The sequence below is a fragment of the Pleurodeles waltl genome, chromosome 5 (assembly GCF_031143425.1).
Source record: "Pleurodeles waltl isolate 20211129_DDA chromosome 5, aPleWal1.hap1.20221129, whole genome shotgun sequence".
Lineage (NCBI taxonomy): Eukaryota > Metazoa > Chordata > Amphibia > Caudata > Salamandridae > Pleurodeles > Pleurodeles waltl.
Window position 1 is genome coordinate 1,415,116,553 of NC_090444.1, and position 25,659 is coordinate 1,415,142,211.

Sequence of the window (25,659 nt, forward strand, 5' to 3'; positions counted from 1 at the left end):
GTCTGTTTGCGCTCATGGCGGCCGTCGGCTCGCTTATGTGAAACTGTTTTACTTTTCATTATCAGTTTATGTGGCAAGAAAAGTCTGGTTAGGAGTTTACAACGCTAATAGCTCTAACTCAAGCAAACTTGAGACCCACTTCATTGCAAATGCTTGTTTTGCATTTGCTGCCTATTTAAGCACACTCCTTTTACAAATTCCTAATGGTGACTTGCTACTAGAGGGAGATTTCAACATAGCTGTTACAGACACTGCAGACCGCATGCCCTTGTGCCAGCCGATGCCTTCTCGTCAACAGTTAGCAGACCTCTTAGCAGCACAATGCCTTGTTGATGCGTGGCAAGCACTTCATCCAACTGACTGCCAATAAAAATTTCACTCTGGGGCACATGGTAGCCTCTCACGCATTGACTACCTATTCACATTACCACATCAACTCTGTCATTTTTATGAAGTCCGTCAATTAGCTCGGGCTATATCTGACCACTCCCCGGTCTGGGCTTTTTATAGCCCTCTTTGCCATACTACGCAGAGGAGGGTTGTCCTGAACCCCAGTTATCTCAAAATCCCTAATATCCATAAGGGAGGCCATGAACAAATATTTTGACAAAAACAAAGGTTCAGTTGCCTCGTCTGAAACATTATGGGAGGTGTACAAACTGGTCACCAGAGGTCAAGTTCTGGCAATAATAGTGGGACAAAAGAAAGTACCGAATTATGCTCAACACACACGCAAGAAATCTTAAAATTAGAATCTCAACTTGAACACCCCGACCAAGGAGACTGCCAACATAAACTCTCTCTGAAACAAAAAGAATACAGAGACACTATAAGAGAAGTAGCCAGGAACAGACATTGTGATACCCACCCCTGCCTCTAAGAAGTTGGCGACAGGGCTAAGAAACCTCTGGCCTGGCTACATAAAAAAGGAACAGGCCAATCTGTGGGTCTCTGAAATGAAATGCAATGAGGGAGATGGCATTAAAGATAAAACACACATCGCAAAGGTCTTTGCAATCTACTTTACTTGCTTATACTCATCAACATTCACAACCACGGCCAACAAAGCCCTCAAACTGCTCTCAGATATCCATTTGCCTAGACTATCAGACAGATAGGAAACTCCTGGATATAAGACCGGAGGGAGAGATAACTCAAGCCATCTGGGCACTACACTCTGGCAAGGCACTGAGCCCTAATGGTTTACAAACAGAACTTTACAAACTCACAGCTCAGACGATCACGCCCTACCTCCTACGCATGTTTTTAGAATGCCACCCGCCATGGATTTTGGCCCCAGATCACACAGCAGGGCTTAAATACATGGGACTGGATAGTTTTGTCCTAGGTGGGAGATTTATGGACTCAAGACGGGGCGATTTCCTTTGCTGAGCTACAAAAGAAATATCTACTGTCACCCACTGTACGTTTTAGATACTTACAAATACGACACACCTTACAAAAGGCGCTGCCCAGAGGCACAGACCTTCCTGAATCATCCCCACTCTAGATCAGACTGTTAGAAGGTCACCTGTTCAAGAAAGCGATCTCTCTTACCTATTGCAAACTGTTGACTAACTCCCCAGACACAGACCTGCCAACAGGAACATTGGGCACAGGATCTTAATAGTATTGAGGATGATGAGTGGCCCTAGGCCTTGGTGCCTCAAATGAAGGTGGATATAAAATTAAAGTTCTGTCTTAAACAGTTGAAAATTCTGAACCAATCTTACTATTCCTGAATTACATTACCAAGAAGGAACCATCTGCCCTAGGAAATGTACGGGGGAGGGAATCCTTTTTACCCCATTAGATGGAGCTGCCTGATGCTCTAACAATAAGGGGAAAATGTAGTAGCCTGTCTAACGTTTGTGGCAGTAATATGGGGTTCTCTGCAAAGTGGTGCCTTCTTAACATCTGGGACACTACCGCGTGGATCAGCTCTGGATGATGCTGGGATTAATGATCGCCAAATGCAACACTGCACGAATGTGGAGGGCAGATCGTGTACCACTCCTGACTAACTGGAAACATGATATGAGCTGGTGTATGGTGGCAGAAAGAGGTTTATGGAAGTAGCGGTTGCCCAAACAAATGTTCTTAAGTATGGGGAAAATGGAATGCTTATCATGGTGATTCATGTGTGCCAATTGTAGGCACCAATGAGGCGCTCAGGCTTTAATGTGCTCTTTTAATCAAATGGAAGGGGATCTGGGTGGTCGGTTGGGCTATGGAGATACATATGGAACTATTGTGTGGTATTTCTGCTTTGATGCTGCCACATGTGCTATTTACAGTCATTGTTTGATAGTTGTGTTACTCATAATAAAAAGTTGTATTAAAAGAAAACTTGCTCCAGCAGAGGCCAGAAGGGATCAGGCAGGTCCAGCTGCACCACATCCAGCTGCATAAAGGACTCTGGTGCTTGTTATGTCCCTGTAGTTCAGAACAGGTCAGCCAACTGACCCTTGGAGTCATTCAGGTTAGCCTAGGATGTAGAAAAGTGATCCAATCTTCCTTCTCACAGAGCATGGCAGACCTCAACCAACCGGACAGGCCTCTAGGGAACAAGGCAGGCGTCAAGAAAAAAAGCAAATCTCTGCTAGCAGCAAACCAATCTTATGGAGAACCAAGCCTTTTTCTGTAGTCCACAAACCCAGGAGTATAATAAAATATTGCTATGAGGGTCTAATGTTTATACTGGTACTAACTTCTGAAGCGGGGGAAACCTCTAAGCTACCCCCACATCTAGTTCTGACAAGTTCCTTCCTTTACCTGCCAAGGGTCCAAGAAGTCAAGGTTGACAAAAGACTAGTGTTAGTTGTCTGTGTGTGCTGAGGCAGCCACTACTGAAGTGCAGGTGGGATGGGAGACAGCTCTGCCTCCACCCATCCACTTAAGATGACTAATCCTGCTCAAACCCAAGGCCTTTTGTCTCACTGTCAGTCAGGGAGGCATGCACAAAATCAAACAGCAGGGTCATGTGACACAGGACACTGGTAGCGGGTATCAAATGGTTAGGAAAAACACTCCAACTTTCTAATAGTAGCTTGCTCAGAATTGCAGCTTAACATCCGATTTTACCATTAAAGAGGTTTTTAAATTACAGTTCTTTACAGTTCAAACCAGACATTTTCCTCTGTTATTAAAAGTTATATAGCATTTATTAAATGTAATAGGTTAACCTAATGTTACCCTATTGGAGAGATAGGTCTAAGTAGTGAAAAACGAATGTAGGAGTTTTTCACTTTCAGGATCTATGGAACTTTAAAACTCATGTTTTTTTTTTTTTTTTTTAAACATACAATGCACCCTGCCCTATAGGATTAGGACGGCTTCTAGGGGTGACTATGTATTAAAAAGCAAGGTTTAGGCATTTTGAAAGTTTATTTTATCAGGACCAATTGGCAATTTAAAACTGCACAACAGGCTGCAATGGCAGAGTTGATGTGTTTTAAATGGCTACCTTAGAGAATGGCACAATGAGTGCTGCAGGCCCACTAGTAGCATCTAATTTACAGGCACTGTACTATATACAAATGACCTAGAAGTAAATTTAAGGTCCCGATTGGGTGTAAAGTCAATTTTACCATGTTCAAAGGGGTGAGCACTGGTTAGCAGTGGCATAGTGACTCCAGACAACCACAGGGCACTTAAGGAGGCTACAAGCAAACACCACCAACTCATCAGGCTAGCAAAAAGATCCTCCTTCAAAACCCGCTTAGACAACAACGCCCATGACTGCAAAGAACTTTTCAGCATCGTAAAAGAACTCTCCAACCCAAGCGCCACCGTCAACTACATCGCCCCCTCCCAAGAAGTATGCGACTCCCTAGCAACCACCTTCCACCGAAAGATCACGGACATCCATGACAGCTTCAACTACCCTCATACTTCGGACGCTCCTACCCCTCCCTCCACCCGCTCCAGCCGACTAACCTCCTGGATCAGCGACGACGAAACCCGCAAGACCATGAACTCCATCTACTCCGGATCACCATCAGACCCCAGCCCACACCACATCTTCAACAAAGTAGACACAGCCATCGCACCACACCTAGGGAAAGCCATCAACATCTCCTTCGAAACTGCAAGATTCCTGGAAAGCTGGAAACACGCCGAAATCAACGCCCTTCTCAAGAAACCAAAGGCAGAAACCAAGGACCTGAAAAACTTCCGGCCCATCTCCCTGCTCCCTTTCCCGGCAAAGGTCATTGAGAAAATCGTCAACACTCAGCTCACTCGGTACCACGAAGACAACAACATCCTCGACCCCTCCCAGTCCGGCTTCAGACGCAACCACAGCACCGAAACCGCCCTCCTCGCCGCCACAGACATCAGAAGCCACCTTGACAATGGAGAAACATCAGCCCTCATCCTCCTAGACCTATCAGCCGCCTTTGACACCGTCTGTCACCAAACCCTGAAAGCCCGCCTCCGCGCAGCAGGAATCCAGGACCAGGCCCTCGAATGGACCGCATCCGTCCTCGCCGGCAGAACCCAAAGAGTCCGCCTCCCCGTACCAATCCAAAGCCTTCAACATTATCTGCGGCGTACCCCAGGGCTCATCCCCCAGCCCGACGCTGTTCAACATCTACATGGCCCCCCTCGCTCAAGTGGCCCGTCAGCACAACCTCAACATCATCTCCTACGCAGACAACACCCAACTCATCCTCTCCCTCACCAAGGACCCGCACCCCACCAAAACCAACCTCCACAAGGGACTAAAAGCCATCACCGACTGGATGAGAGACAGCCGGCTAAAACTGAACTCGGACAAATCAGAGGTCCTCATCCTTGGGCCAACCCTCTCTGCCTGGGACAACGCATGGTGGCCAACCACGCTCGGTCCCCCACCGACACCTACCGACAGCGCACGAAACCTCGGCTTCACCCTAGACTCTTCACTCTCCATGTCAAAGCAGGTCAGCACCATCTCCTCCTCCTGCTACAACACCCTCTGCATGCTTCGCAGAGTTTACAAATGGATCCCAACAGAAACAAGAAAAACAGTAACCCAGGCCCTCGTCAGCAGCAGACTCGACTACGGCAACGCCCTCTACGCCGGTATCCCATCCAAACTCCTACAACGCCTCCAACGCATCCAAAATGCCTCCGCCCGACTCATCCTCAACATCCCTCGCCACAGCCACATCACCCCCCACCTAAGAGACCTTCACTGGCTCCCTGTCAACAAGAGGATCACCTTCAAGCTCCTCACCCACGCACACAAGGCATTCCACAACACCGGACCAATATACCTGAACAACAGACTCAGCTTCTACACCCTCACCCGGCAACTCCGCTCCATAAACCTCGCCCTCGCCTCCATCCCCCGCATCCGGCGCAAATCTTCCGGCGGCAGATCATTCTCGTACCTCGCCGCCAAGACCTGGAACACCCTCCCGGCGGATCTACGACAGACCCAGGACCTTCTCTCCTTCAGACGACTCTTCGAGCAGTAGCAGCACCACCTCCCCTCCCCCAGCGCCTTGAAACCCTCCCAGGTATGTAGCGCGCTTTACAAATAATTTTTGATTGATTTTGATTGATAGTGCACGCAGGCCTAGGGCCAACAAAAATAATATTCAGAAAACAGCAGGGATAAAAACTAAATATCTGGGGGACGAACGCGCAAGGCTGTCAGGTCTAACAAGAAGTGAAGGCAAAAAGTTAAGGGGTGGCACTGCGGCGAGGGAGAGGTCTAATACTGGCCAACATGATAAGGCGTTATGACTTTGGATAGGAATGAGGATGGTGCGAGTCTGTTGAACCAATAGCAACTGTTCACTCCTGCATGCACAACAGTCTATAATGTTCTTAGTTAATTATTGAGTACTGTGCAGGTAAGAAATGTTACACATTCAAATCCCATTGTGGCATGACAAATGGCTTCGGGGAGAAACATTCAATCCAGGCCTTTGATAAAATGTACCACAGTTAGTGCTTTAACCCCTTGGCAGCCAAGGACGCAACTGTTACTCCCCCCATGAGCCTCGCCTCGGCGCCCCCACTGCAGGGATGGAAGGGGAATTGCTTCCCCTTCCACTCCTGCCCCCCATGCGTCTGATGACGCCAGCGCGCAATCGCTGCTGACCTCATCAGAGGCCTGCCCTGCCGTGCTGGAAGCTGAGCTTCTAGCGCGGGTCAGAGGAGAAATGCTTTTGCATTTCTCCTCCGATCACATGGAGGGGCCGAGCATTTCTGATGCCTGATCGCAATGCGAGCGGACAGAAGAAAAGCCCACTAGAAACCAGGGAGGTTTTTTTTTTGCAGGTTATTGTCATGAGGGGAGCGACACCTTGTGCAAAGGTCACTCACTCCCCAGGGTGCCAAATTGTTTTTAGGCCATGTCTGCCCCCCCCCCCGGGCTGCAACCCCCTAGACACCAGGGGTAATTTTTTTTATTCTATTTATTTATTCTTTTTATATATGGGGAGCGACCCCTTACGCAAGGTTCACTTCCCGGGGGGGGGGGGCAAAATTATTTATAGACCATTTCTGCCTCCCCTTGGGGGCAGATCGGCCTATTTTTATTAGACACTAGGGATTTTTTTTGTTAGTTTCACGTGAGGGGAGCGGCCCCTTGGGCAAGGGCCGCTCCCCAGGGAGGCAACCTATTTATAGGCATTTTCTGCCCCCCCTGCCCCAGGGGCAGATCGGCCTATTATAATTAGGCCACTTAGGCACCAGGGATTAATGTGAGTGTGTGTTTAGTTTGGGAGGGGGGGGAACACCCTTGGGCAAGGGTCGCTCCCCATGGGGGTGCACATTACTTTTGGCCATATCTGCCATTTGGGGCAGATCAGCCTATTTTTGGAAGGCCCATCTTCCCCCAAGGAGGGCAGAAAGCCCACCAGAGGGGAGATTTTGTTTTTCCCAAAATAAGAGGGTCGGTGTATGGCCATACCCCCACCCCAAATAAATGGGGCCAAAGGACAATTCCCTCGGATCCACATGGGGGGTGTAGGGAAAAAATATATAGTATGGACCTGGTTACGCCCCCACCCCAACTGAAGGGGGTAACAGTCTTTCAGCCCTACCCATGCACACTAAAACATCTTATCCCATGGCAAGCAAGAGGACATTTGATTATTTGGGGCTTTGGTTTTACATTTGTGCCATGAGAGCTTGGCTAACTCTCAAAATCGTCCCATGTAAAATGATGAGGGCTGCACTTTATGGACTTTGGTGCACTGCCATGTAGAAAAAAAATAGTAAAAATGGGGTATGTCCAGTAAAATGCCAAAATTGTGTTGAAAAATTGGGTTTTCTGATTCAAGTCTACCTGTTCCTGAAAGCTGGGAAAATGGCGATTTTAGCACTGCAAACCCTTTGTTGATGCCATTTTCAGGGAGAAAACCACAAGCCTTCTTCTGCAGCCCTTTTGCCCCATTTTCTTTTAAAAAACGAAATTTTCGCTGTATTTTGGCTAATTACTTGGTCACCTTCAGGGAAACCCACAAAGTCTAGGTACCTCTAGAATGGGAAAAAAGGACGCAAATTTGGCGTGGGTAGCTTATGTGGACAAAAAGGTTATAAGGGCCTAAGCGCAAACTGCCCCAAACAGCCAAAAGAAGGGTTGGCACCTGAGGGGGAAAAGGACCAAGCAGCAAAGTGGTTAAATAGAGAGGGTAGATCAGGTAAACACACAGAGGTTGAAAGGGCTGACGGATGGTCCATCCTTGTGCCCACTTCAAGTCCTTTCTGGGTCAATGGCAAAACAAGCAGTGACAAATGTGATGCTTGCACAGTGTTGGTATAACAAATGACACCAGGCAATGAATTATTCTCAATGTCCATGACTTTGTCAAAGGACACCTGGCTGCAAGTATAACATCTGCTGCCGCAGCCAGCAGACTGAACTCATTTATAGCCATCATTCAAACTCCATGTATGTATGGAAGTGTGGGTAGCAGACATTCAGGTAAAGGACCATCCCTTGCTTCCGAGACAGAAGGTCCTACAAAGTGGTAGCAGGATTGGAATACATGATCATATTCAGGAACTCTGGGTACCAAATTCTTGTGGCCCAATTATGCACGCGACTATTAAGATGACTTGGGCCCAGTCTGTCCTGACATTCCTCAGAAGTTGAGACTAGAGGCAGAGGTGGTAACACATACTGGAGACCCTGTCCCACTGCCATTGGGATGCATTCCTCTGCAATTATTCTGGAGTGAACTTCAGAGCAGAGGTTTTGACACTGCACAACCTCACTGGTGGCGAACAAATCTAATCAGGGCATGCTACACTGCTCAGAGGATGTTCCTTGCCACGAAGAGGCAGAGATGCCATTAGTGATCCAATTTCCAATGTTTCCTCCGCTCGTCTTCTCTGGCATTCAGAGACTTTGCTAGATTGTTAGCTACTAGAAAAATATTCTGCTGGCCCAGCACCTTCAGAGATGTAGGTCCTTCTGGCAGTGTCAAGTACCCCACAAAACTAGCTTGTTGGAGTCTCCCATGGTTACGATGTCATTGAGTACCTGCACTAACGTCCTACATAACTGATGGAAGGAGTAGCTCCAAAATGCTGATGTGGTACTGGCTTTCTGCTGGAGGTCACAAGACTCTGAACTCCACCCCCCACACCAGCAGTGATGCATCTGTCACAACTACAAAGCCAGGGTGGGAACAGAGAGTGACCTGCTGCAGATCAAACTGGCCCTTCTATGCCACCACAGACGATGCTCAGCCATCTCCCAGAAGATCTGGATGGAGTAGAAGAGGCAGTCCTGATCTTGGGCCCATTGTAATCCAAGTTTCCACCACTGGTCTCACATATGCCATCTGGTGCGCTGACAAGAAGAATGCATGAAGCTACAAGTCTAAGAAGCCTCTAACCTGTCCTCCCCAAGAACCAGGAATGAGCCCGAAACATCAGGATCATTTTCTGAACGTCTTGGACGCACTGTGGTATTCGAAAGGGCTTGAACGACACTGTGTCAAAGACAGCCCTTATTTTAAGTAATCTTCTGCATGGAGCACAGACTTCAGCTTGTTGATGTAAAACACCAAAGATGTCATAAGTTCAACTGTCGTCTGGAGGTGGCCTATGACTGACTGCCTGAAGTAGCTAGAAGCCAAGATAAAGAAACACAAAACATGGGCAGGGAGTAGCCTCTCTGAATTGTTTGCAAGATCTATGTGTCTGACATGATGGACAAAAAGTTACTAACCACTGGCAATGATCTTTCTGGTGGATACTCCTATCTACCTGCAGATTCCAAAGATTCCAAACCTGGGAAATAATCCCAGACAGAGACAGGATCTGGAATTTTTGTTTTCTTTAACAACTATCCCACACCGGTAGGGAGTACTTGCTCCATATCATCATGCGAGTTGGCATCATGGTGACGTCAGTGGAGCCTTAAAGCACCCCACTAGCTAAGTGATGTCAGTTTCCCATCCACTTTTTTCAAGAACCAACGAGGGGGCAGGATGAAAACGACATCAATAAACATAACTATGCAGCGCAATAAATATTTGGAACCTTATTAGTCAACTATAGACAGAATAATAACACTGAGGCTTCAAAAGACCATCCTTCATGTTAGGAAGGAGAGTGGGACTGTTGAGGACTCTTCACTAGATTATGCCCCTGAAAGATTGTTACTGACTGTTTTCTTCTGGAGGGTATGTGGACCTGCAGATTCCTCACCTTCTGAACACACCTACAATCAGTACATAGTTGGAAGTGGGTCTTGAAAGAATGGTTATTCCAGAAAGTCCTGGAGAACAGAACAAGCGAAATGGCCCCCACTTTGCACTTCAGAGCCCTGATGCCCTCCAGAGGATCTTCATGACCAAGCATAGCACGTCTTGATACACTTTAGTGGGAAAGCAGCTCTGGTTTGATGCACTATCCGGGAACAAGGAAGTGAAGGGGCACAGAAACCTAGCACTTGCAATTCAATGACCTGCTTTGCCCACATTATGGTAACCTAAAACACAGTTTTAATAGTTAAAGCCTCACAAGGCAACTATAAAAATGTTCAAATGGTAATTCCATCTAAAAAGGTAGAACCAAATTAAGGTACCAATAAAGCATAACAGATGTGGATTTTGTTCTGGGGGAGGGGGTAGTCTACAGGCAACTTAAATAGGGATGGATGGTCCAAAAGGGAGCAGAAAGCAGACAAGGCTGCTAGACATCCCTTGACGGTACCTGCCACAAAGCCTTGCTGGGTTAACGATAAAGTAAGCCTGAGGATGAAAATAACTGGGTTTCAGGAAATCATATTGTTCTGATCACACAAAGTGACAAACTTGTTCCACTTTCTGGAATACACTGTCTTGGAGGAATGATGAGGAGCAGACAGAGTGACCATCTACAACTTCAGCAGGTAACTGGAAAGTGACATGTCCATGCACAATCTCAGAATATGAGGTTGTGGTGCAGAACATTTCCCTCTGACTGCGAGAGAAGGTCCCCCACTTAGTGAAGACAAAGCTACAGACTTAGGGAGAGGTGCCCAAGGCCTGCATACCCCCCATTCTCTGCCACTCTGGTGCTATAAGAATGTCTTGGCAAAGTTTCCTCAGATGCTGAGGAATCAGGGGTGTGGGAGGGAAAAAGCACAGTGAACAGGAAAACTCCACTTCAACAGAAATGGGTCTTCCTTGCTGCAAATTCTAGAAGCTACAGAGCTGTGGGCTATATGTATACCTACGAGTGGCAAATGGTCTGCTTCTGGGGTACGTTGCCTACCCTAGTGTTTACAGAGCCCACCAGGTGGTTCACAAGCAGCCAAACTCCATGCTCGCTGAGCCCGAAGACCAGAGTCTCAGCGCTTCATGACTGAAGTTGAGATCCCACTCCTCTCTGCTAGTTGACACACCCCACGGTCATGCTGTCTGTAAAAACTGGGACAGATTGACCATGAAGAGAAGGGAGGAATGGCTTGAGCACCAACCAAATCACCCTCAGTTCCATCAGATGGACGTCTAAAGGCTGTTCCTCTGGAGACCAGAGGACACTAATCTCCAGTACTGCACCCAATCCATGAGTGAAGGCATCCATTATAACCACGACCACAGCAGCTTGCTGTTTGAAAGGGCATCCCCGCCACAAGGTGCTCCTCCAAACCCTACCAGAATAAATCTAGAATGTCCATGGAGATCACAACGGTGTCGGACATACCACCACAACCCCCACCCTACGTGCTGAAAGCACCAATAGTGGTCCCTCGTGTATCAGTGCATGCATGACCACGAGGATGCAAGAAGCCTGCAAACCTAGCATGTGTAAAACCATAAGGGATGGAATTCAAGCCCTTACCCAAAACATTTGAATCCCATCCTGAATCTCCTGGATCATATGAGTTGGAGGGAAAAGCTTGAAGTGATGTTTTATCTAATACTGCCCTTATCAACAAGAGGCGCTGAGAGGACTTCAGATGAAATCTGAGCACACTGATGGTAAAGCCCATGCCAAACAGCAGTGCAGCTTTCAAGGGCAGGTGGTGGGATACCAACTCTGGTTACTCAGTTTTCAGCAAACAGCCGTCAAAATTCAGTAACACTGGGATTCATGATCTTTTGAAATGGGCCACAACCACCACCACTTTTCTAATGACTCCTGGTGCCAAAGACAAACGAAAGAGGAGTATTGCAAACTGAAATATTGCCAGTACCTCCTGAGTCACTGCAGCATCGGTATGTGAAAATAGGTACCCTGCAGATCTAGGGACACCACCCAGTCTCCTGCTTCCAGTGCCAACAACACATGAGCTAAAGACAGCTTCATGAATTTCTTCTTGCAAAGGAAGCCTGAGGTCTAGGATTAGACGTAGATGGCTTCCTGTTTTAGGCAGCAGGAAGCACCATTTGCAGCACCCCGCTCTTTTCTGCAGGAGGGTCTCCACTGCAAGATACAAAGGTGCTCTTCTGTCTTACTGAGGAGGTGGTGGGATAGTACAGAGTCTGCTGGAAGGGTGGGATATTTTTCCACAATATGAATGATCCACTGGTCTTAAGTAACAGCCATCCAGGCCTCTGTATTAGGGCACCCGGTCTCCCATACTAGCTCCATGGCTTGACAAGTTAGAACCAGAGCTGCTCCCAGGAACCGATAAGGAAGGAAGGCAGGGTCAGGCATGCTCTCTCTTTACAACAGCTTTCGTATTGCCTGAAGAGAGGGTTTTGAGTCTGTTAAGACCCATCTATAAAAGTGGAAGCCCTCTTGCAAATCACCTAAAATTGCCTGTAGTCTCTCAGAGGTGGCTGCAAACCACGCAATCTTGCTGTTATTCGAGAGCTGAGTTTGTTTTCTGTCCAAAGAGCTTGGACCAATCAAATATTAAGTCCAATAGGGTTGATTATGCATCTGCAGAGAACCCAGAATGGCAAAGCCAAACATGAAATCAGATGGCAACAGAGGTGTCCATGGATCTTGTCACAGAAACTGAGGTATCAAGCCCAGGCTGGATTATTTGTTGTGCTACAAAATGGCCATTTTTCAGGAGCTCTTTGAAGTGCGACTGCAAGCGGTCTTGCAGGTTTGGCATTAGCAAACCATGTTCCACAGGGCGTAGGTGTAATGACATAAGACATAGGCTACACTGTGCGACTTTAATGTCAAGCTGCCCAGTCACAATAGTTTCTTGCCAGAGACCTCCAATTTCTTAGATGCACTATCAGCATGAGCTGTGAGAAATGTCCCAGGAGTCTGCCTACTAGATCAGGAGGCTTGAATAACTAGAATCTCCAGCAAAGGACGAGAGGTGAGGAAAGATAGCTTGCTAGGTGCTGGATGTTATAGTCTAGCTACAACCCTAATGCCTGTTGTAGAAATGTCAGTTTTTTTTTACCCAGTCCAAAGTAAGGTCCAGATTACTGTCATCGAAGGGTAGTAATTGCTCTGATTTTGTCTCAACGAAGGACAAAGGAATTTAAAGCAGTTCTGCTGTTTTCCTACTGAGTGAAAGATACAGAATTACGTTAAGTGGCAGGCGACCTATAGCAGAGTTCAAATCTAGCTCTGGAGAGCTATCAGTGTCACCAGCCTCTGCCAGAGTTTGCTAGTTAGAATTAGTGGCTGAAACAAAAAGCACCTTCTCATGGTCCTCTTCCAAAGGACCAGTCAGTTCCAAAAATTGCATGGAAGGGGTCCTTGCAGGAATACTACCCTCTGTAATATGTTCCTCTTTCAACAATCGATAAGCTTTCATGAGGGATAAGATCAGAGGAAACCTGAAGGGCTTGTCCGACAGTCCTGAAGGCGGTGAGAGAGCTCTTAGCTCAGCAGTCAGTGTCAGAAATGGCAATCAAAGTTAACGGTGCTGGCGCGGAGGGCAGAAAAGATGGAGGCATTGTATGGCATTGGGGAACTGTGTCATCCTATAGAAATTTAATTTTGTGTGCTGCAATGTTTGTGGGGTATTTGGGGAAAAAGATATATTGGGGAAACTTAGCAACAATTACATCACCCAAGATATATGTTGAGGAATCTAAATAATGCACTTTGTGACACCCACCGGCCACTGTTTTGACTGACTTGTTGCTTCCTGTCGCAAGTAGTTGTAGGCAGCGTAATACCTGCACGTGGGGAGGTAAGGGGTTGCTACGCATTGTAGAGGCCTACAACTGGGGCTCTATATCAGCTATCAGGTCAAGTATGACCTGGCTAGTTAGTCTATATTTGTCGATTATCTCCTCCTCTGTCATATTAAAAAGGGTGACCCTCACCCTAAAAATCCTCTGTCTACTCCTGCCCCTCAGAGCCTGGATCCTCATCCACCTTACTAGGACGTATAATGCTGCCACTCTGGATGAGCCAGGTGCCTTCTGGGGCTCCTATTATAGTTTGCACATGGTTACCACCTGCTTCAGGTTGATGGTAATTGCATTTCTTAAATGGGCTTTTTTTGCTCAGTAGCTAATTGCGATTTTTCAATACATTTATTTGCAATTCACAAATAGGAAAAAGGTAATACCGATTTCCTATTTTAGCGATTTCTTGAATGCCATTCCTACAGCATAGAAATCTAATTTTGCGACTGGCTTATAAGCATTTGTACATACCAAATGCGGATTTTGCATTTCTTAACGGACCAAAATAACGATTCTGTCCGTTTAGAAATGCAAAATTGTTTCGTACACCTGGTCCTTAGTGTGTGTTGCTCTCAGCTGTCCTAGAAAGAAAATACCATAATCATGCAACCTCTTGGGCTACACTAATACTGAAGCTGGGAGTACAGCCTCTTTCCTGGACAGACAGCATTAGTAGAGCTAAGCTGCACCCTCAAAGAAAAGTGATACAAAAAAGAGGTCAGAAAATGAAGCTTGTGCTGTAAGAGTTAAATGTAGAGGCATAAACAGTAAACATCGCGTAAGAGATACTTTTGACAATGAGCCAGTCATTTCAATGAAGCTATCACCAAGCTTATGTGCATGAAAATCTTTGTTTACAATGTGTAACTTCAAAAACGTTATCAAGACAGCAAAGTAAAACAAGTGAATTTGTAATAGTGATTATTAGCCTGCCATAAAGAATCAAGACCTCTGTCCTAAAGAAACAAAAAAGCCATAAACCAGCAATTTAAATGTAATCTTGTCATCCACTGATTCGGAATTATATACATGTTATGTTCCCTCTGCGGTCTAAAAATATGAATTATATTGATCCATAACCAAAACAAGCAGCACAATGCAACAGTTCATTAAATGCCATGGCCCTGATGGCTTACGTGTGTTTGCCCAAAGTCCATTTTTTCTGCACATCTTAGATGTAGCTTTTAGGTCTCCTCTTCAAAAAGTGTTCAACTGTCCGTTGTTGAAAACACCTTTTGTGGACGTTACGAGTACTTATAGTGCGCTCTGAGTCAGCCCCTTGATCCTCAATAGATGACTACCTCGACAATCTCATTTGTTTTCCTCTTCTATGGCTTCCTGTCCTCTTCCTGCCTATCTCAATCCTGGAGCACACAAGCTTTATTTTACCATTCTTTAGACAGGATGACCTGTATCATTCCTCTGCTCCTATTCAAGGAACTACTTTTGCATTCAGTACTCCACTGGAGCACATGTATTATCTTGCTCTCGTCTTTAAGCACTGCTCTCGTCTTTAAGCACTGCTCACTCATATGCACACCATTTTGCCCATAGGCCTCTTCTACAAGTTGTTTATTGCTTGAATTACCTCCCTAATTGTCCTGTTACAGTGACTCATCTCAAGCTCATCTATTGCTCTCCCATCTCCCCAACTGCTAATCTGTTGTTCCCTTAGCCCCTTCCATTACATTGATAAAAAAAACCTTCAATAAGCTTTTGTGGAGGGCCCTGCAGCAAGTAGGGCTGCTTTATTGTGTATTTGTTTTTTGGGCCGATGCTGCAGACTGTTTTTCCCCTTTTGTTGCCGATGAATAACATCATAGGTAAAAATCAGTGGCAAACCAATAGTTCTTCTGAAAGCGAGGCAATCCTTGTTTAAAGTCTTGATAACATGAGGTCTCCAAGACAGGTCTGTAGTGAAACCTAAAAACAAAACGGAGGCCTGCAAAAACAGGAGGTCGCAGGACAATCCCAAGAGCAGGGCTTGATGTATGCTAATTGAGATGCCATAGAGGAGTACTCCTAAACACAACAGTTCAGATAGACTGGGGAAAAGGATATAGGATTGTAGCAACAGCACAGTCATGGTGAGCGGGGCAGAAACAGGGGAGAAATCAGGGAGAAAGGATGGGTTCTAGCAACAAGGGAAAGAGGGGCAGGTAAAAATATGCCTGCCAGCTATGAGAGAGGGACAGGGAAAAAGATGAGGCACTGGGGGAAATTTGGCAGTAAGAGGAGCCAAAAATTAAGAGAAAAGAGTGATGGTTGTGAAAACAGCAGACATAAGCTCTGAAAATGAAAGGCGGGGCAGTTAGAGGGAGAGGGTGTTAAAAGTAAAATAGTCCTTAATGCTTTGCAATGCAAGAACGTCATCACAAGAGGAAAGATGAGTCCAAACAACCAATATGGGATGAGGGAGAAACACCTTTCTGGTCTGAGCCAAACTGTTGAGAGCGTAGCTTATATAATCTATATTAACATGAAATGTTTATGAACTAATGTATAATAATGCCGCATAGAAACTGTACTAATGTAATTTGCTAAAACGTGCGTTTGAAATGTGCCCACGGGGAGTGGCCGTCAATGTATACGGGGGACTAATGAAACTGACTAATAATTGTGAAATGTTTTGTTAAAATGTGGTTCTGCACTAATATTGAAAGGTTAAATGTTAAATTCCTACTAATAAATCATTAGGCCTTAGTTAGCATGAGTCCAGGCCTAGCTGCCTGACTCATACTAAATGTATTTTTCTAATGTGCAGTGTGCTGACTTGCTAAAGGACATGAACTCTTGTTTTATTTTTTTCCAAAAGCTAGAAGCTGAATGTAACTGTAGTAGATCCGTTCTCATGAAATTCATCTTGCTCATAGAAACATTTTAGCTGAATGCAACAGTGTAGATTAATGTTAGGTACAAGTTCGCCTAAACCGGTACAGACAATGGAGCCACTGACCAAAGATGCGCAAAGGACCACAAGACTACGAAATCATACCGGACATACCACCCGCTAAAGACGTCAATCATAAGAACCAATAAAATACGTGAGAACTGTTATGGGGTAACAAATTCGACGAGCTAATTTGATGTTAATTGGTTAAAGATAGTGGGGTGCAACCCTTTGCCCAACCAGATCTTAGGGGAATGTACAACGAAAAGGGGACAAAAACCCTTGACACCAGGAAGTAAATTAGAACTAGGGAGTAGGAGACTAGGAGAGGGGGAGATGCTGATACGATTTGCTATGATCCAGAGACTTTGTCACTTTGCTTGGTGACTTGCTAAATTACTTAGAACCATCCTTGCCCTTAGATTGCCCGTTTACACTTTACCTCCTTATGAGGAAAGTGCCCCCTTTCACCGGAGCTGAACTCTTGATGGCGAATCAACTGATGTCCTGAGGACGAAGACCGAACCTGAGTGCTGACCCCAAATTTGGAGGGTAACTATATGACAATGAACTTGTGATTGTTTGTTTGCTTTTCCTTTCTAGATACCAACTGCTTCTCTTTTGACAGACCATAGTTAGATGTTTTCTAAATTGGTGTTACTAAATTGTTTTGCATGAAGGAAGCCCAACATGCCAATGCTAATTTTAGCTTAGGTGAGGGGTTCACTAAACTGACGCAAATAGACAAATGACTAAATCTATGCTTTGTTGAATGATGCGCTAATGTTACTCTGCTGGAGATAACCTATGTTTACGCCTTGTTATATTCTAATGTTTGTGATTCATGCTTTAGTGAAATCTTATCAGTTACCATATTGTGACTATGCTAATGTGTTTCTTGGGTATGAGACTAATAAACTTACTGGTAGAATTGTAATCAATAGGGAATAAATATCATAATATTCATACTAAACTGGTGTGGTTATTCATGACTGCTAGGTCATGGTGGTTTCTGAGTCTTATTAATGTCAATGACTAAGGTGAAGTGTATTGTTATAATAAATATTGATGACATATTGATTGACATGTTGATTAGCTATCTCGTCCTAAGGTGTCTTCAATCAGGGTCAAAAGATTAATTGGCCTAAAACGAGTCCCAAAGTGAGTAAATTAGTCATAAAGGGACGCGTTTTAACACTGATTGACAAAATGTTAATTCAATGGCTGAAAGGCTTGCCCAAAAATAGTCAATAGATCATTTTACTCTTGCAAGGAAATGGGACACTTGGGGGTTCTATAGGAAGCTACGGCAAGGCTTAGCTTTTCTTTTTTATAGAGTTTCATAGTAGAAATTCAAACTAGCAACACAAACTGTTTTGAAGTATTCTTAAAGGAGGTAAAGCATGAACAATAACCTATCGCGGAATAGAATGGGACCAATCCCTTTTGGAGGAAATGAGCCGCAGCAAGTAATGGCCACTGCGTAATCAGTACTGCCTCCTGCTCATTGGTTAACCAGAGGTCCAGTGTTCTGGAATGTTTTGAAAGTCATTGTTTTTCCCTACAGTCGCCCGAGGTCCAGTGTGACCTTCAGCCTGTCCTGCCTTTTTCAACAATGGATTTTGAGCTCATAAACTGTAAATCTAGAAGGGATTTTGCTAGTCTCAGAATATGAAACGTGGTTAGCTAAGATTTGAGGACTTGTTGCATTAGTCACACGTGTCATGAGGTGAATTGTCTGCTATACCTACCTATACCAATGTGAAATCAGCCATTCACAAAACAGACAGTGTAATCCAAGGCTGTTCTAATGAAGAAAACTACTTTGGGGATGCTTAGACAGCTAACCCAGGGGGATGTCAGACTGTTTCTACAAGCAAAAACTATGCTAGTTATGGGAGAGGGTTGAATAAAGGCACATCGCCAGGGGCAGACAAAATGTCCTGGGTAACAGTCTGGGTAAAGTCATTACCGAGCATTGCAAAGTCAATAGATGTTGCCTCTAAAATGCAGATCCATTAGCTTTGACAATGCAATCTTTTCCAATTACACGAACACGTCTGTGTCAAGACACATGCATGTGCGACCTGCAATCACGGGATAAGTTTTCCATTAAAGAAAAATCAGTTCAAGACTGCTGTGGATGTGCGTGCACGCAACATGACGTGCATCATAGTGCAGGCAGACACTTTTATTTTTCCAATGTTACACAGAAGTCGGACATATGAAACCAGTGGGAATGTGGGAAAATCGAGTGACTGGCCTGGTAGCACTTTCTAGCAGCCAGGTCCCGGGGGGCGGTCATGGGAGAAAGAGACAAGTGCAAGCAACCCAGCAGCATTTTGCAGGTGCCGGGTCTTGTAAATCACATAAAATGAAAAGTAAGAAAAGAAATATAAGACAGACTACATGGGAAGTTGGGAGGGGGTGAAAAGAGCACGCAAATACACACAGACCCTCCCGTGCAAAGCTGAAAGATAAGACTCTTATCCAGCATGCACGGAACATATATACCTTAAACACTCAGAACACAGATCGCAATGTTTAGAGAGGGACAAATGCAAAAAAAGAGAATAAATACATTTTTAATCATGGGGACTTGCGGCAAGCATAGATAACCAACACAATTTACCAGATCTAAATAAGCTGTACTGCTGCTTCATTTCAAAAGGACACAGTAGGAGTTCGGTCTGCCGTTTTAATACTTAGATAATATGCAGACTGAAACGGTCTTCCACTCCTTGCAAAATGGAAGGTGTGTGAAAAAAAATAATGGGGCAAGTACTACAAATAACAGTGGCTTTGCAATGTATCACAATGCAACGGGCGGATTATAACTGCAGTGCATATGGCTTTGAGGTTTTTAAGTGTCATTGTCAAAATAAACACAAACAGATACAGTTAACAGATTTGTGAACAATCCTTTTTATTTTCACAGGTCAAGATGACCTCTTTCCAAAGACAGGTGCGATTTACTGGTCGTTGTTTCAGTTCTCCTTCCTTTGCCATGAACTAACCACATCGACTGAGTGACTTAATAGTACGGTTAGCATTTGGGACTCAACCAGATTAATGCTCCTGACCTCATTAGACTTCACCTAAGAAAGAAACATATAGACAACTACCTGGGGTTTGTATCATAACATTTCATCCTGTTTTCTTTTTCAACAGGGACGTTAATACTAAAATGACTATGTATTGTCTCTAGGCTTCTTTGCTCCTGAGAAACCCATCTGACAGTGACATTTTGTTTACACAACACATACTTACCCAAAACCTCACAAAACGCACAAATAGGAGCCTGTCTTGCATCAATGCTTTTGGTCTTGGTGAGGAGGAACCCAAGAATGAAGCCTGCCAATGGACGTGGGAGGTGTTTTGTCCTTTTAACAAAACACATCGCACAATGCGGCCAATTAACAAAGTTTCAGTCTACCCTGCCCTACCCGGGTATTGGTCAATACAAAGCTGTAACTTGGCAATTTCTTATTCCCAAGTGCTTACTTTGAACTGCTTATTTTGCAGTTTTTACCTAACACTGATTCAACCCAAAGTTATTGGTGTGCTTTACATGAGCACCAGTTCTCTTACACAAGGACACATTGATTTTGTGTAGGCACAGGTAGATTACGTGGTTTGACCAGAATCACAGAATGCTGAGCCAACGCCGAGACTAGAACCTGGTCCCCCAGATTGAAAGTCAGCAGTTGTTACATCACACCCTACTCCCATCCACACTCATTTATGGGGATTGGTACTCATTTTTTCCATCAGACATTTACAAAGAGCAAAAAAGAGGGAAAAAACACAAAGCAGAAAGGTGGAGGTAGAGAATGATGGGAAACTCATCACAAAAGGAGAAAGCAGGAACCTGCCAGAGTGAGATAAAAGAGGCAGGGATCGATTGGCAGTGGATTAAAGAGACGCAGTGTATGGACGCCTCAACACCCTGGGTATTGTGCGCACCGACATTTAATTGCACAGCATGAGCTTCTGGGCAGAGCTTTCGTCACCAGCACTTCTTCTTTTACAAATTAATGACTGATTTGACCAATATTCTATCTGCAAAACACTTACCACATTGGTATTTTGATCAATGTATTTTATACAACAACCATTTTTTATTATTATAGACAAACACATTATTATATATTTAAATTACAAGCCCTGGCTTACCCGGCTCTTCCTGTTCGGCCGATTCTGTGAACATACTCTTCTATGTTCCGCGGGAAATCGAAGTTAAAAACGTGGGTAACATCTTCGACATCAAGTCCACGAGATGCTAAATCTGTAGCTACTAGTATTCTGACTTTCCCTGCCAAAAAAACTTAAGTCACCATTTATGGAAGACAGAAGTGTATTTTCACTTTTTTCTGAACAGTATTTTCAGCATTGAAGTAGAACCTCACTCAGTGTATTAATCTTTCAGGAAGTTACCACCACCAATATTTATTCTTCTGAGTATATCTATCTGCCTTTGCAAAACTGATTTTACTCCCTTCAAACTCAGTTGTTTGCAGACCTTTTTGCATTGCAAGTTGCTGGTTCCCAATAGAGAATCATTAAATCAATTATGTAGTCCGACTGCAGTGAGGCAGTGTATATCCGTGGTTGCAATGCAAGTCCTTATACAACATTGGTACTACTACCCTCTAATGCACACTATACTCACAGCATTTTCATTCACACTGAATCAACTGGTCAAAATAAAACAAGAATTTGGAATACAGTAAAATCTGCAAAACAAAAAGGAAATAAGCACAGAAAATGCCTATATATATATCTTCAAACAAAACAGTCCTCTCACGGCGCGCTCCACAGCTGGTGCTTGTGTCAGGGATGGACCATTTCCCTGCATTTAATTTTCTTCCAAATACAAAAATGCAGCACTCCAAAAGACTTTGGGCCTGATTCTAAGCTTGGCGGGCGGCGGGAACCGCCAGAAGACCGTACCGCGGTCAAAAGACCGCGGCGGTCATTCTGGGTTTCCCACTGGGCTGGCGGGCGACCGCCAAAAGTCTGCCCACCAGCCCAGTGGGAAACACCCTTCCCACGAGGAAGCCGGCTCCGAATGGAGCCGACGGAGTGGGAAGGTGCGACGGGTGCAGTTGCACCCGTCGCGAATTTCAGTGTCTGCAAAGCAGACACTGAAATTCTTTGTGGGGCCCCCAGGGGCCCCACGACACCCCATACCGCCATCCTGTTCCTGGCGGGCGACCCGCCAGGAACAGGATGGCGTATGGGGTGTCAGAATCCCCATGGCGGCGCAGCAAGCTGCGCCGCCATGGCGGATTCCCATGGGCAGCGGAAAGTCGGCGGTACACCGCCGCCTTTCCGCTTCTGGCCGCGGCTGTACCGCCGCGGTCAGAATGCCCGGCGGAGCACCGCCAGCCTGTTGCCGGTGCTACCGCCGACCCCGGCCCTGGCGGTATTTACCGCCAGGGTCAGAATGACCCCCTTTGTCTACTTTTTTAATGTGTTCCAAAACAACCCATCATCACCACCAACGCGTTTCGACTATCGCAGTCTTGATCACGGTAAGTGCATCTTTTGTTTTGCCTATACATACATATATATATATACATATATATATACATATATATATATATATATATATATACACACACACACACACACACACACACACACACACACTCACACCCTCTGCCATTATCCAGCATTCTGGGAGATGTAGTGCAAAACACTTATAATCAAAGGTGTAAATTAAAAATACCAATATCAAACTACCAACAAAGTGTCTAATACATTTTCACAGACATTACAGATCCCTTTCTCTATTTCTGCTACTTATACCTTATTTTTACATACGCAAAACTGTGTATTTCAGAAACATATCTATGGCATGTCTCCCCATCAGTGTGGCTATTCTTTCAAACTACTATGCATGATCTATCCATCATGAGTATATTATTAAAGAAAGTACATGTGTTCAACTACTCCTAGTGCCAAAGCGATAGGTGGATCCCTCCCACAGGCCTAAGTGTATTGTACCAGGGCTACCCGCCTGTCCCTTTCCTTTTGTCCCAGTACGTCTACTTCACTGGTCTTACTACATATCTACTTGTCCTCTCTCATATATTTACATGGTGTCCGGACATACTTTCCCCTATCCTAAGTGATCCCTGTGGGACTGGTACATGAGCCCGAGATCACAGCCCTATGGATCGATCAAAGTATAAAAACTTAATAACTATTAACATTGTAGTTTACTTGCGACCACTGGTGATATTGGTTTTTCTATATTAGATATTGTTCAGATCTATTGAAATAAGGGATATAGTATCCCTGGCCTCCCCATTAGAGGCATCATTACAGTATAGTCTGTCCTCTAGAGAACTGTCCATTATTCTGATCTCCTGTAGGAATATCTCCAGTGTCCCAATCATATCACCTATCCACTTCTGGGTCCCTTTGCCAAGACCTATGGGCATTATACATCTTAGGGAATCATGCACCTTTCCTATTTTGACATGACACTCCTGCCTACTATCCAAATACCAATGCATTTTGTTACATCTCCCATAGCAAATCTATAAATCACCATCATGGTTCTGTCTGCTGATCTTAGCATAAGTGTCTCTGGGCTTGGATATTGCACAGTTGCACTCTATCTCTGATCATAACACTAATGGCAGTGCCTATGTGTACATTTTCTATAGATGACTGTGCATTTCCTCATCTCCATTCAATCCACACGTTATCTTAGTCTTGAGTCTAATAATCATTCTTGACTCCAACAGTATTAGTTCAAGTGTCCTGTCACCTCCTCTTTCAAGTTTCTTTACTCATGCTATGCCATAGTAGCGCATGTGTAGCCAATATGCGCCATCATAACACTGTAGATGCTTGGTTAAGGCATAATTCATATCTCCATTTTGTACTGCCCTTATGTGTTCCAGTATCCATTTTTTTCAGGGGGCAGATCATACTTCCCACATATCTTAGCCCACATAGGCACTCTAAGGCATATACAACAAATGAGGTGTTGCATGTTATCTTGTCCTCTATGGGTATGTTTCTTCCTTTATAGTCCATATATTCCTTTTTGTTGATTCAAATCTGGCACGCCTTGCACTTACTGCACCGCACAAATCCTTTGTTCTTTTGTTGTAACCAATTCACCAGTGTCGTCATCTCAAAGTGGCTTTTTACTAGATGCTCTTTAAAAGAGGGCGCTCTCCTATAGGTCACATCTGGTCGCAACCCTAAAACAGGGCCAATGTCTGGATCCTTCTTTATCACAGTACAATATTTATTTAATATATTAAGCACTTGATGACATTCCTTACTGTAAGTCAAAACTAATCTAATAGTAGCATCATCCACCTCTTTGGATGAACTTGGATTGTTCGTAAGTGTGAAGGATCTTGCTCTATCCTCTCCTTGTTTCACATCCCGATAATTGTGTCCTCTTTTGAGGAATCTCTGTTTTGTTTCTCTGAATTTGCTTTCCATTTCATTCTCATTAGAACAGTTTCTCTTCATCCTAATGAACTCCCCATAGGGGATACTTTTCTTTAGTGATGTTGGGTGAAAGCTAGAACCGTGTAACACACTGTTTGTATCAGTGGACTTGCGGTGTAAAGTTGTCTTTATTGTGTTCTTCTCAACATACACTGTCGCATCCAGAAATTCTATCAATGTCCTGCTCATTTTGTGTGTAAACTGTAAGCCCACATTGTTCACATTCAAAATGTCTCTGAATTCCTTTCATTGGTCTTCTGGGCCATTCCAAATCAAGAAAAGGTCATTATGTACCGGAGCCACAGGACACTTTTTTTTCCATATATGCATCATTCTCTTCCCTCCAAGCCACATGCTTCTCCCACCAGCCGATAGTGAGGTTCGCGTAGCTTGGAGAGAAGGAAACTCCCATGGCAGTTCCACAGACTTGAGAATGCATTTGATGATTAAAGATAAAGATGTTATTCCTCAGGCATAACAACTATCTCCAACAACATCTCTGACTGTTTCAGCTCATGAATGCTCCTTTGTTGTAGGAAATATTTTACTGCTCTCAGTCCAACTGTACATGAGATCGATGTATAGAGAGACACCACATCTATGGTGACTAATAGGTATCCCTCCTGCCAGGCAATATCATCCAGCAATCTTAGAAAGTCTCCTGTATCGCTTATATAGGAGCTTAAGTTTCTCACCATCGGTGCCAAGAAATGGTCCACATTTTGTGATAGAGTCTCATATAGGGATCCACAGCTGGATATAATAGGTCTACCAGGGGGCTTAGTCAGTGTTTTATGTTTTTTTGGGAGGAAATATATTGTTGGAATCACTGGGCTCTCATTTATCAAAAATGCTCGTTCATCCTCATTCAGTAGACCTTCTGAGTGCCATTTCTGAAGTCTCTTGTGTAGATCCAAGGTTAAATCATTAAGAGTATTTTCTGATATCTTGTGATAGTTCGTAATTACATTTAATTGTAGAAGAGCCTTTTCTAAGTAATCGTTCTCCTCCATAACCACAATACTCCCTCCCTTATGTGCTGGTTTAATTTCTATTCTCTCATTGTCAGTCGCTTCAGTGCATAACATTCACCACAACTCAGGTTCTCTTTACAATTGTTATGTGTAATATTTTTCACTTTTTCCAAGTCTGTGAGAACCAGTTCATAAAAGGTGTCAATCTTATTTCCTGGTGTCAAGTTGGGGCAAAATTTCGATTTTGGTTTGAACTTTGGGTGGCAGTAAAGATATATATATATATATATATATACCCATATATATATATATATATTTTTTTTTAAATAAGTGCAGCGTTTTTCAATATTTGTAAGACTGTCTTACCCATTATGAATCACATCCTCTTGGCTTACAACAATATGAAGTCCGGGAGAATGTCCTTAGTTGCACAGACTGCATTTGTAGAGGTAAGATGTAACTTGAAAGAAGAGTGTTCGGAAAAGGACTCAGAAAATGAAGTTTGTGTTGAAAGTGTCAAACTTAATTCCTATACGATAGCAAAGAGGGAGAAGGAGGTTTTTTGTAGGCCGAGTCTGTCCTCCTTATAGCCTATGTAACGTTACAAAAAGGCCCAGCCCAAAGAGATTCCACAGGCTGGACAAGAGAAAGAAAAAGGTTTTTTTGTGAGTGAAAAACCCTCACCCACCAGGGTTACACTTGGTGGCATGCTTATAGAACAGGATGTGATATGACCGACAGAATATGTGGGAGC

General features: G+C 44.4%; 1 protein-coding gene across 5 annotated transcripts in view; it reads right to left on the reverse strand.

Annotated features, from left to right (window-relative positions):
- The window catches only part of DDX43 (DEAD-box helicase 43), a 576,458-nt gene that overhangs the window by 216,044 nt on the left and 334,755 nt on the right, over positions 1-25,659 (reverse strand). For all 5 annotated transcript variants that reach the window (XM_069235691.1, XM_069235689.1, XM_069235688.1 and 2 more), the window contains exon 14: positions 20,623-20,761. In XM_069235691.1, the coding sequence (XP_069091792.1) occupies positions 20,623-20,761 (139 nt within the window). The remainder of the gene's footprint in view (positions 1-20,622; positions 20,762-25,659) is intronic.